This window comes from Lutjanus erythropterus, chromosome 15 (genome assembly GCF_056507025.1).
Source record: "Lutjanus erythropterus isolate fLutEry1 chromosome 15, fLutEry1.hap2, whole genome shotgun sequence".
Lineage (NCBI taxonomy): Eukaryota > Metazoa > Chordata > Actinopteri > Lutjaniformes > Lutjanidae > Lutjanus > Lutjanus erythropterus.
In genome coordinates this window covers 33,991,193-34,005,170 of record NC_139331.1, presented here as the reverse complement: position 1 = coordinate 34,005,170, position 13,978 = coordinate 33,991,193, and the positions used below count along the sequence as shown (strand labels likewise).

General features: G+C 38.3%; 1 protein-coding gene across 2 annotated transcripts in view; it reads right to left on the bottom strand.

Annotated features, from left to right (window-relative positions):
- The window catches only part of vash2 (vasohibin 2), a 59,215-nt gene that overhangs the window by 43,719 nt on the left and 1,518 nt on the right, over positions 1-13,978 (bottom strand). For both annotated transcript variants that reach the window (XM_084737232.1, XM_084737233.1), the window contains exon 2: positions 11,973-12,418. In XM_084737232.1, coding sequence (XP_084593358.1) covers positions 11,973-12,293 — 321 coding nt within the window. In that variant the 5' untranslated portion in view covers positions 12,294-12,418. The remainder of the gene's footprint in view (positions 1-11,972; positions 12,419-13,978) is intronic.

Genomic DNA, 13,978 nt, shown 5'->3' with positions numbered 1-13,978 from the left:
TGATCATTTTCTTGATTAAATGCTGCATAAAATGTCAGAAAATGGTGGAAAATGTTGAACACTGTGTTCCAAAGCCTAAGGTGATGTCCTCAAATGTCTTGTTTTGTCTACAGCCCCAGTTTCTTGTCATAGAGGAGTCAAAAAACAGAAAATATTGCCATTTGAGAAGTTAAAAATATGCCATTTTTTCATTAACATTTTAATATTATATTAATTGATTATCTAAATAGCATGATGACATCTGTTGGGGTCTGTTCTGAGCAAACATGTTTTTCATACATTTGGAGGAAAAAGATTTATGGTCCAGTACTTCATTATGACGCTGTTTTCTCACACATTTCAAAACAATTAAAATTTGGTTCTGCGATTTTGATATTGCACTCAGCCAAACTGCAATTGATTGTGGACCCCTAGATGATACCTTATCAATTAATCATTGCAGCTTTAGTTGTCAGGACTGAAAAGCCTCTGAAGAAGACAAGACAGTAATAGAGCTATTTCTACTGCCAATCATAGCCGCTACTGCTAATGACAGCTGTGTTAGTGGTACGTTGTGTGCAAAAACAGAGAAATAAACCCCATATGTTTTATCTGTAGCTGGCAGTGGGAAGCCACAGGAAATAATAAGATAAAGAGATGGATGAAACACAACAAAGGTCAGTCTTTACCCAGAATGTTGGGATTATGTGGTGAACGCCACCTTAGATCGCTGGGCCAACATACACCCACACTGCGAGTAGAGATGCTTGTGGTGGAAATAAAAACCGAGCGGCTGCTGCTTCTGCAGCCGTTTGACCTCAACAACAACCATTTCATAGAGGAAACAGAGGTCACAGATGTGGCTTCATGAAAAGGACATGACCGCACCAAAAAGAGAGTGACTCAGAATGAAACACAAACCGACACTTCCTCTGACACACAGGCAGCCTGTGTGTGTGCAGGAAGAGTGAACTATAGCAGCAGCCCTATCATTTCCTGTGGGTTTGAGCTTCGCTGTTTATTTACAGCATGAGAAGTGAGCTGAGGAGGAAAACAACAGGGCAAAATGGAAGGCAAGTACTGATACATGTTATGGTTTTTTTGTTATTTTTTCAAAATCTTTGGGGTCCTAGCATAAAACTATGACACCTGATCCACCTACATGTAATCGATGTAATGTCCAAATGCAATATCCAAATCACAGAAGCTGAAATTTTTTGATCAAGGATAAATGTGTGCTTCATAATGAAGTGCAGTAGTGTTGCAGAGATGCCTACAAATCTTGTTCCTAGATACAAGAAAAACGTGTCTGGTGGTACAGACCCCAACAAATGTCACATCATGAAGATTTTAATAGTTTCCACTGAACATAAAAATTATGATGTAAAAAATTAGCACTCCCACTAATTAAAAATCATATTCAGGGCTGAATATCGGTAATAATAATGCAGTACTAGGTAGTATCGAAACTCCTCCAGTCAAATGAAGTATTCTATTGCCATTTGTACCACTTTAAGGGTACTGGTATCATAATTTTTTAACATTATCTATCTATTATCTATCGTATCAAAATCAAAATATGTCAAAGTAATCACAATAAGATTGTGCAACCCTATTCAGAACTCACAATATGAACCCTTTATGTCATGTAAGACAATTAGTAAATCAGACGTTCAAATAGTTACTCTTCTAATACACCAATGATTTAGCCACATAACCACCGTAACAGTGGATCAGCCTTCAGCCTTTACATGAGCGAGTAAAACAATGAGCCAACTGGTCACTGTTCTTGTTATCAGGCAAGTCTTTAGTCCACAAACCAGTCTGCCAGCCAGCCGAGACCAGTAAATAGCAGGTTTTACTGGCGCATAATCTCCCATATAGTGAAATCCACACTAAAGCAGAATACAGCAGCTGGCGCACACACACACACACACACACACACACACACACACACACACACACACTCTAAAGCTGCTCTCTGCTGGGTCAGGCAGTGAGAAGACTGGTGATCCCGCACTTTTATCATCAGCTCTTCCCTATTTCTCTGCTACATACGAGTGTCAGCCAGAGCCGCCATCTTTCTTACTGCTGCCATCATATTCAGCACAGAACTTCCACACAATTTTAACCGCAGTATGAGGAAGTTACAGGTTCACTCACCACCAACAGCCATCAGACCATTCAGTGTGTTCTTGAACAAGGAACTGAATGTTCTGCGTGCTGACTCAGATGTGTTTCAGATAGAGCGTCTTTTAAAAAGAAACGCAGCATGACAAACGCGTTGCGTTTTATGACGCATTTTAAACCAAAAACTGTTGCTCTGGTGGAAAGTCAGAAGTTGTGTTGGTTACGGCTGTCACAGTTTTTCCACATTCAAACTGTGTGTGAACAGAGGCGTTAACATTCTTACGAGGGGTCAAATGAGGTGGAGTATGAACGTAGCCTATTTTCACCTGAGCCAGGACCAGATTACAGAGGTAAATCAGCCCCAAACTCCTGTAGTCTGAGCCTGGCTTGAGGAAACAGGGGCAGCTAAATGGCAAATGTACATTACACTGCAAAAACAAATAGTCCCCGTTTGGTATTTAAACTGTCTCTACCTCCTTTCCTGTTGTCGGCCTCCTCCCTCTTCTGTTTTCTTCTTCTATCCGTTTTCTCTTCTTCCTCTACCATTTCTCCTTCCTTTTCATAGTTATCTCAAATCTGTCTTTTTGTTTTTTCCTTCCCTTTCCCCCCTCCCTCTCATGTTCCCCCCTCTGTTTCTCTGTCACACCCCTTCCTTCTCCATCTTCTCTTGTGTCCAGATCTTTTTTTTTTTTCCTCACCCATTGGCCCTCCACTGCAGACCTGGGAGGCAGGCTGGCAACCTGACCCTCCCAGAAGCAGAGACAAAAAAAAAAGTGGGAGAGTAACCAGAGACAGACAGACAAATAGATAGAGCGGAGGGAGAGAGCCCTTATAATGTCGGTTATGACCTTCCTGGTTTTTGAATTTTAATTGTTGAAAGGAAATGGGGGGTGGGGAGCAGGAGGTGATTAGAAAAAAGACAAACAAAAAGTCAACAAGAGTAAGCAAAGCATGACTGAATCACTACCAGGCTAAAGGAGAACATAATTAAAAAACACTGATTCACTTTTATGATTGCCAACCCATGAAACTTGTCTTGTATCTTGTAAAGCAACAATAAACATGTGTCCTGAGTTTGTCACACCACAGAAACGTGTTATTGACCACCCAGCCAAATTTGAAGTATGTCTCAAAATCATGAAAAAATGAGCATTTCTCTCTGCTCTGAAACACCGGGGTCATGTCCACTCTGCTGTCTCTGTGTCAAACACAACAATGACCTGTAAACGACTTGAAACACAGACCATCTAGCAGCTTTATTGGACATGTCCTGACATGTTTAAGCCACCAGAGCCAGACAATGGTAACAGGATCTTCTTCTTCTTCTTTTTGTTATATCAGGTTGTTTGATGGAACTGAAGTGAGCTGAAGTGAACTGCTGAGCTGATTTGGACTGAGAGAGTCGCTGGTGCCGTGCATGTGTTGATTTGAGGGGCTTATATACTGTTAGAGGACCACGGCTCCGGCACATCACAGAGCCGTGTTTTAGTCCACCCAAAAAAACATCTTGAACAACAGTTTAACAGTCTGACTCCAGAATTCAGCACTACATTGTTCTCAGTCTTTTCACATGTTTTCAGCAACAATGTTTGAATATGTATAATGAGTTTACACACACTTTAAATTACTCTCACTACTTTTACATTATAAAGAGTAGAGCATAACTTCAGTATTTTCCCATTAGGGGAATGGGGGCAACAATTTTAGACATTGCTCCGATATCATCATTTTATTATCATAAAACACGTTTTATTTAAACTCGACAAATATGAAATAAAACCCACCAAAACCGCCCTTGTGTATCTTTGGATCAATTGGTTTGGTCAAAATAATAAGTACTTAATTCACTGAGTTAGAAAAATATCAGGAGCAGAGAGAGGACTGACATCAGGGAAGCAGCAGGGAGAAACGCCCTCTAGAGCCAGAATATTTTCACATCTGACACAGTCAATTAAGGTTTTATTTTGACCAAATTAAAGTTGGTGAATGTTGGAACAGTGGAACGATGAACCAAGATGGTTTTGGTGACTTTTATGTTGTTTCTGTTGAGTTGAAATGGAGTTTGTTTACAATGGTAAAATGACTGTTTCTGTAAATGTAGTTTGGTGGCTTTGGTGAGAGCGATTAAACAGCTGCTTCTGGTTAAAGAAAAAGGGTCTTACTCTTTAACAAAAAAGTCCATCTCTGTGAGGAATGGGATCATCTCCATAATTGTCAGACACTTAGCATAACAATCACTTTAAGCACTTAAAGTGGACAGTTAGCATAGCAGCCTGTTTTGCAGCCAATGGCTGTAGCAGCTTCTCTCAATACTTGACCAGTTTTAAAAATAAAAAGCACTGCAGGCCTGAGGAAAAACATGTATTTTTGAATTGGGGTGCTAACTGTCCCTTCAAAAGCCATGGCACTATTATAAAATATCTGCAGGAAAAAATAAAAAATAAAAATGAATTTAACTGACATAGCCTTTTAAATATAAGGTTATTTCCTATTAATTTTTACAGCTGAGCAGAATTATTTCCTTGTGTTTCATGTAAGTATCATCAAGGTATCAAAGTACCAGGTCTGAGGACCACTGAGATGAAGAGATACTACAGATAGCAGTGCCCTCGATTACCTTTAGCTCTGTGTGCTCTGTGAGAGGGAGGGAGACAGATTGTATTTCATGCTGTCAAGATATCTTTAGAGCGGGACATCCCGAGGAATGCCTCTCTCTCTCTCTTTGTCTGTGTGTGTGTGTGCGTGTGTGTGAGGTGGAGCAGACAGCTGAGAAACAAACGATTAAGCAAAGTCTCGACACGAGGCTTCACATTTCTGGAATTCATCCTTTTTATTTGGTTGTATAAAAAGTGATGACAGCCTCTTCTTGAGGACTTCTACAGCAGGACTTATCTGTGGCTTGCACTGCAGGACTACAGTAATCACAGTAAAGAACACCTTCTTGAGGATTACGGCTGTAGTCTGTAGTTCTCTGCCTCAGAGCACATCTGTCTAAACTAATCCACACTGGCAGGGATCCATACATATCAACGTCCAATCCAAAACAAGCCACTTGTATCCAGAATTGGACAAAATGACACAAGCTTCTGCAGACAAAAGCTTCATTGTTTTGTTACTGTATGTCTTTGAGTCGGTTCTCCTGTTGCAAATGCTAAAAATGTCTAGTTTAAATGTAATCTGTTAATACCATCCAAAATAAAATCCTATTGTCACAGCAGGAACAGAAATGTTTTACTGCAGAACAATGAAACCACAATGGATTATGTGAATGAAAAACAACCTTTATCCTATTTCTCTACTGAGAACATCTACTGTATAGTTAGTTTTAGTCCCTACTTCTGTCCAGTTAACACACAAATATGTTTTATTTCAAACTAAAACACTCAGCAACTGATAAGTGAAAGCCTCAGAAAGGACTGGAGAAAGAAACAGCCAAAAAAAATCTAATTCTAAAAGGATATTTCCCTTGGTTCATACTTCAGTTCCACTTTATTTATATTTTAGAAATACTCAATATTTGTCTTGAATTAAAAGATTTGTTTTGTCAGTTTTTGCTGACAGAGTTTGGACAGAGATCTTTGCTCGGACAAGTTCCACCCAGTTTTGTTTCCTATTAAAAGTCCTTTGGGTAGTCCAGTTGGTATCCAGAGATTATCCACTTCCCAGATTGTATTAGGCCAGAGGGATTTGGTCCCTGTGCCAAGACTTCAATTCTGTTAATGAGGGCGCAGAGACTGTTAGCATTGACTCTGGTCACTGACAATAACACAGACGCACACTGTGTTAAGTCTACCTGAGGTTACCATATGTTGCATTTTGAAGGCAACCTACAGGATCTACAGTACATTTACTTTCTAATTTGTATCCCCCATCGATCCATCACATTTTCCCCCAAAACTGGTGGCTGACGATGAGGTTTTTAACCACTGGTCCCATCTGTTTGTGGTAACTCTATAAATGTCTTATTTACTGTTGTTTACTTTCACTGCTCAGGGTTCAGCTTTTTTTTTTTCTTCCCAAATGGGAAAGAGGGTCAAATCAACTAGTTAGTCAATTTTTACTTGCCCCTGTACAATTTGTTGTATTAGCGACATGGCAGTACCTGAACTTAATTGTCATGTTTAATCTAGGGTTGCGACATCTACAAAATGTCAGAAAATAATGAAAACTAAAACATCACAGTTTTTCAAAGTCCAAGGTGATGTCCTTAAATGTCTCGTTTATCCATATCTCCAAATTTGAGAGGCTGAAAACAGCATTTTCTGCCATTTTGCATGAAAAATTACTTTAATGATTAAATCAATATAGTTTAATTCCTCTTTATCACTTTCTTGGGCAAGTAGACAGTCCTTACTGATGAGCACTGCTGCTATGTTTGTTAATTATACTAACATACTACCATTTTATTCCCTGTGGAAGAGACCTGTGGGATGAGATGTAAGCAAGGTGGCTAAAGGTGTTCTGGTGTAAGAGGAAACATTGTAAAAACTGAAAATGCCTAGTGTACTACTTTTCTACTTGTGTACACACATACTGCTGCATTTTCTTCAATAAATACACACACTCAGATTTAAAAAATCTCTGTAAATGTATGTCATTTAATAATTACTCATTGTTGGATTTTACACACAGCAGTTGTATTTGATATATTTGATAATGAAACAGACATACACCTACTATAAAAATAAGTTAATTGAACATTTTTGCATTCTTTGTAATATCACAAAATTAGTGCCAATAATAAGGTTATTCCTATCCTGGTCTGCCTGTCAGGGATTGTCTCTGCGGTAACCACACACACACACACACACACACACACACACACACACACACACACACACACACACACACACACACACACACACACACACACACACACACAAACTCCAGAGTCAAGTTACATATCAACAATACAACAATACAGCAACGTAAACCAACAGACACCTTAGGTACATCACTGTCCCAAAACACTAAACTGGCTGATAGTATTTTCACACTCCATCAGTGATGTACTGTCTTTCCTGACTTGAAAAGCTAAATCAGAAAACTGAATATTATATGTGACCAAAGCAAAACAGACAACCTCACGTGTCTGCATTTTGTGTGTACAATTTTCTGTGTTGGTGTGTGTGTTTGTGTGTGATGTGTCCTCCTGTCGTCCTTCTGTCCACAGCAACAGTGAGAGATTTTGGCGCAGTCAGCCAACCGGGTCACTAATGACCACATGGCCAATTAGTAGAGCTAAACAACAACCAGATTCCCTCCTCAGCGGCCTGAAACACAACAAGCATTCATCCAAATCACTGACAGGGAACACTATGAGAAAAATCTGGACGAAGGGGTCTCAGTGGCAGCAGACAAAGATGTGCATCATAAAAGTGGGGGCGACATTTTTTTTTTTTTATACCCTAGTGAACCAGTCGTACATCTTTTTATCTTTCATTCTGTCTCACTGCTCACTGCAACACTGCTCAGTAAAGAAGAACAAAACCAAAGGAAACACATTATTACTATTATTATGATGATGTTGCTAATACTACTACTGTTGATTTTTACAGACTTGCATGTAAGTGATAGCTAAATGTATGTTGTTTACCTCACGATCTGGCGTTGAATATAACCTCTGAACAGAGATGCAATTAAGGATTATTTGCTTTATCGATTAAGCTGTTAATTACTTTCTCCATTAATAGTTTAGTCTGTAAAACACTGACCAATGTGAAGGTGATGCATTCAAATGTCTTGTGTTGTCCAATCAACACAACAAAACCTAAAAAGAATCTATTTACTCTAATAAAAGCAAAATAAGTTTTCATGTTTAAGAAGCTGGAACCAGCAAGTGTTTGGTGTTTTGCTTGATATATTACTTAAAGAAGTAATGGAGTATAAAGCATGATAAAGCTGTCCATTAGAACTAAATGATATGCATACAACATAATTTGGATTATGACTCACAATTTTAATAGGAATGATAATTTCGCATTTGATTGTAAAAATGTAAAAATGATGATGTGATTATTGCTGGTGTCTGTACCAAACAAGCATGTTCCTTTATGTCAGGACAATATGATTTATAGCATCATAATTCTTCATTTATATTGATGTTGTTTTTTACCTTAATAAAAAAAACTACTGCTGTGATTTGGATAATTCACTGACTTGGCCATACTGTCATTTTGATAATATTTTGATTAATCAGTCAGCCCTTTTGCCAATCACTGTTCATCTCTTAGTTAACTCATTACTTCAGTTCTACTTCTGGATTTGTTGGGAGTATGTTAACAAGCCTTTATATTAAGATAAAATCTTCCTTTGATTAAAATTGGTTGTTTAAGGTGTTCAGTCTGTTTCATGTAAAACTAAACTTTTAAATTATAAACAGAACTGTCTTTGTTGTGATGAAGTTCTCTACAAGGCAGTCAAAGGTCAGGATCAGCTGAACAACAGCACACCCCTCAAGCTGTTCCTGTTTTAATGTCTTACTAAAGGAAACTTCACAGGGTGGGGAGTTGCGAAGGGGGATTGAATCTTCACTCTTAGCTTACTCTGTCATATTTTTTTTTCATGAAAAACATGTTCATGTCACTTTCTACCCTGTTTATTGTGTTGTTTCAGCTCCTGAAGCATACATACAGTATGTTTCATACCTACAGCTAAGTTATGTTGTGTGTTTGTGTTTGACATGTGTGTGAGTCAGGAGTCACAGTGAGTCAAACACAATGTGACAAATCCAAAAAGCAGAATTAACATCTCTTGACAGGTATTGCACCCCAATTTAGCACACTTGTTGTCATGGTAATGTGATGTGTGTGTCTGTGTGTGTGAGTGTGACTGTGCACCTGAAAGTGCATGTATTCGTGAAACAGAGTGTGAAAACAGGCTGACATTAACACCCACGTAACCGTGAAGACGCACGTCATCATGCCTTGCCCTGACAAGGAGATACTGAACTGACGCCCTGGCTCGTATCACAATCATTATTTCCTCACTGAGATCAAGACAAGACGAACACAAGGAGAAAAGACAAGAATAACACAAGCTCATTACCATCATCACTGCAAATTTCAATTTGAAGGGTCAAACTTATCAATACTACTATGAATCACTGGTGTCACACCCGAATCAAGAGCACAGCCTCTGATTGGTTGACAAGTCAGGAACACAACCTCTGATTAGTCGATAGACTTAACTCAAGGCCAGCACCTTAGGATTGCCAGTGGGCAGCTAACAACATGCTAACAACAACAACAATGATTGTTTTCAATACAGAAAAAAATAGATAAGTAACTATACAAATGTTGGATTTATCTTCTGGATTTATTTGAACACATCTCAAATAAGAAAGTCCTCTACATCGCTGAATTACGTTAGCATTGGCGTTAGTATTAGCTTAACATTAGCCTTTCCTGCTCAGCTTTCTTTGAGGCTAAGGCTGCCACTTTTCCAGCAGCTGGGTAATAACCAACGGGGCTTTTCTTGGTCTTGAGAAGCTGCAGCATTTATTAAATGATGCACTTTAACCTGTACTGTACATTTACCACCACACTGAGAAATTACTAAGTTTAAGTTTCTGCTCCACTATAAGCAGCACTGTTATTCAGTCTACTGCCCGCTCTTCCTTACACACTCTTAGACTGCCCTGTTCAGAATGCTTCAATTAAATTGATTAAAAATTAAATTAATTAAAACATAATTATTAGGGCAGTTGTGCAGGAATATGTTGTTCTGTCACCATAGGAAAAAAAAAATCCATACTGTCACAGTCCTATCCCGATATAGCAATATTGTAAAATGAAGATCCTTATCATAGAAGTGGCGACCTGGCTGAAAAATTTCCTCGAATGGCCACTTAAGGCTGGCCTTAAAAGCAAGCAAATTCCCATAGATTCCTCTATTAAAATGCCCAACTTTACAGCAGAAATAAACATGTTTACAGCCTGGTACAAGAAACAGTTTTGGTCTCTATAGCTAATTTTCCCATTCATGACAACTGTGCAGGGGGTTAATTTTTATAAAATGTAAGGCTCAGAGTTATGCGCACCATCACAAGTGGCTAGCTGCTAGATAGCCATTTCATTCAGCCCGCCTCAGCTCCACCCACACTGTCAATTTTTGGATTAGCCCGATGAGTGTAGTAAGCCACTGCCAAGGTGGCAACAGCCAGAGCTATCACACTGAGAGCTTCAGAATGGCTCTTCAGAAAGCTATGGGTGATGTCACATAAACTGCGTCCATGTTATATACAGTCTATGGTCTGGAACTGCAATGCTTAGTCAATTGTTTAACTCATTTTCCAGTCAGAAATGCCAATCATCTGACTGTTCCAGTTTTACAACTATAAGAATTTGCAACTGTTTTATATCTTTCCAAATTGATTTTCCAAATTGAATTGAATATCTATACCTTGAGAACTTGACAGCAATTTTTCACTACTGTCCATTATCTAGACTAACAGATAATGTAAATAATCATTAGTTGAAATATCAACATTGTGCTGCAAATATCAAGCTTGTCTGACAGAAGTCACACTCCAGAAAAACAGAGCACCAGCCTTTTCAGAGCAGCAATGAGACTTGCCAACATACTGAGTACACATCACAAACACAATGACAGCTTGTCCCACCTAACTCTTTAGTTTAAGCAGCACTACTTTAGGAAGAAACCTGAGCGGCTCCCACACTCATCCATTCTGTCTTGTCACAGCAGAGAACAACAGGACTTTCCAGTGCTTAAAAAAATGCAGTGACCTTTGGATCCCTTCATAGTACAGCAGCCACAGGGAAGACCAGAGGGAAACCCCTCATAAAGAGTCCATTAACACTGAGTGCTTTTCCATGAACCTCTAAAGTATTACTGCTGTCATATGAACAACTCCCATGTCCGATCCTGTTGATTTTTCATGTCTTAAATTCATCCAAATGATTACATGCTCCTAAAATGGAATTTCATAACTTACACTGATAAGGACAATAAAAATCCTGCCACATATCTCTGCTAGCTTCTTGAATTTTTTTTTTTTTTTATTGTGGTTTCTTTATTTTATTGGTCATTTCCTTGACTAATTTTTATCTGTTTTTAAACTACATGACTACTCAAAGAAGATGCAAACATCAGATAGTTAAATGTAAGACTTTAACGGCATTGGTTAATTGATTTCAGGCCAATTTTACAATAAAAATAAACATCATATATGAAAATATAGGCATATTCTTCAGAGTAAATGCATATTCGGTCAGTTCAAAATTATAAGTAAGGCAAAATGAAAATATTTAACTCACTGTGGCATTTTTTTGCATTCTGTTTTACACCATGCTTACAACATTTAATAAATAAATATTTAAAGCCTTCCCAAACAGAATTAAAAACAATTTATCTCATGCTAGAAAAAATATACTTTAATATTATATTTTTAATATAAATATATAAATAGGAAATGTTATTATTTTCAAGGGGAGCAGCAAGGGCATGAGGCAGGACTTCAGCCGTCAGTCACTATGAAGTGAAAAAATCTTTCAGCTACGTTTTTCAGCAATAAAATACACAAGACAAGAAACAGACGATTGCAGATGCACTGGTCTAATATACTACAATAAACCTTATAACAAGGAACATATGCTAAATACAGGCAAACTTCATTATCAAAGATGTACTAAGGTCAGCTCAAATTTTAAATAAGCCAAGAAGGGTATAATGAAACTAAGTATAACTAACTACTACTTACAAGGGGTTTACAAATGGGGCTAAATTCTAACTGCCCACCTTTGTTGGTGCACCCAGCATTGTTTATGGTACGAATTTAGTTGCTTAATACTTTCTCGACTTCAGACACTGAGAGATGAAGCTATCCATCATAGATGACTCACCTTAGGGAGGTATGCAGCATTTCGTATCCTGTCCACCATCTCCTGGCCCTCGGGATGCACAACAGCCACATGGGACCACATTCTCTCCCAGGTCACACTCTCGATGGGAAAACCGGTCCTGTTGACGTAGAAAAGAACCCCTCCGTCCTTCTCCTCTTCCTCCCCAGGGGACCTGGAACTGTTATTAGGGGGAGAGGCAGAGGACTCCTCCTGGGTGCTGCAGCGGAGGAGGCAGTGCGAGCTGGTGCTCTTGGACCGGCCGTGCCTGCTCAGCTTGGCCGGAGAGGTGCCGGCCCGGCTCGGGGAGTTGGGACCCGTCATTGATCCCACAGGGGCCAGGAGGACGAGGAGGAGGAAAGGTTGGGGCAGGCAATCCTCCTCCGGCTACAAGAGCTTCTTCTTACTTGTCAGTGTTGGACCATGCATGTTGATATTAAAGGGCAAACCTGGAAGGGTAAAAAAAACAAAAAAAAAAAACTTTAACTATAATACATAGTAAAAATATACACTTTGTGGAATAGGTTTATAGTATGTCTGTGCAGCAAAGATCAGTTCTAAAACATGTCTCCATAAAGGTACAGTAGAGTTTTCATGAGGTGATTCCCAGCAAGTGTGCACACCCAGAGAAGATCTGTGCCTTTCCTATTTTGGTAGAGGAATGATGGTGCTACAGCAGCGTATGAAACCTTGACAACATGACAACAAATCCCTACAGGGAATCAAAATCCTCTCCAGTGCAGCAACAGTCAACCAAGATGTATTTCTTTCAGTGGTGGAGGAAATGCTCATATATATTAATTAAGTAAGAGCGCCCTAATCATAATGTAGAAATACTCGGGTACAAGTAAAAAATGTGCATGTATAATTTTACTGAAGTGAAAAAGTAAAAGCAGCAAAATATAGTACAAAAATCTGTCATGCAAAAGAATCTGTATCATATTATTGAAATGCTTTAATATGTGCATTACTTTAATGTTGCAGCTGGTAAGATTTGGGCTTATTTTTCACTAATAAATTCTACTTTTGAGTAGAACTGATCTGAATCTGAAAAGTAACAAGTAACTACATGTATCAAATAAATGGAGTGGAGTAAAAATTACAATATTTCCCTCTCAACTGCAATGGAATAGAAGTATAAAGCTGCAGAAGTAGAAGTATAGTACTTGAGTAAATGCACTTAGTTACATTCCTCCACTGGATTGTTTCATACAAATCCTACAAAATGTAAAAAGTGTAAATATCTCAGCAAAAAAGAGAACATATAGAGGAATCGAAAGGTCCAAAATGACCTACAGGACATCCAATAGTAGCACATAAAATACCATTATACCTGATTAAATCAATGTTGAGAATCACACAAGTAGCCTGGGTACAGCACAAGGAGGTCATTATAAAATCAGCACGGTTTTAGTCGTATGATGATCACGTCAAAAGACTTAAAATTAGGGATGCACAATAAATATCAGAAGATTTCTATTATTAGTGGCAGCAGCAGTAGTATGTGATTTTATGTATTATGTCAATGCATGTGATTTAAATTCTTAGGTAAACTGTTGTGTGAAAGCCAAAGAAGATCTGTGATGTTTTTCATGTACTTTACAAGAAAAAACTACATGGACATTTGAAGAGCGAAACCTGTTCTTTGTTTTTTTGTAACAGTGATGTCTGTTTGATTTGATTTGATTTGATTTGGTCAGAGCTGCGGAATATTAAATCATCCATCTTTGCTCACTACATCTTAGTCTTTCTTACGGTAAGGTGTAGGCTATATAAACTATAGCAGAGACAAACAGATATGTCGTTCAACTGATATTATCTGCCCAATATTAACCTATAACAGCTATATGTACCAATGTCTGCACCAATATCACAACTTTTCACATAACATAATGCAGATTCTTGAAGTTTTAATGTATATTTGATCCTTTTTCTTTATTAAACTTTAATGTATACATCTTTAGGGCACCTACGTCATTTCCAAAATCAAAATCAAGTAGTTTTCCAGC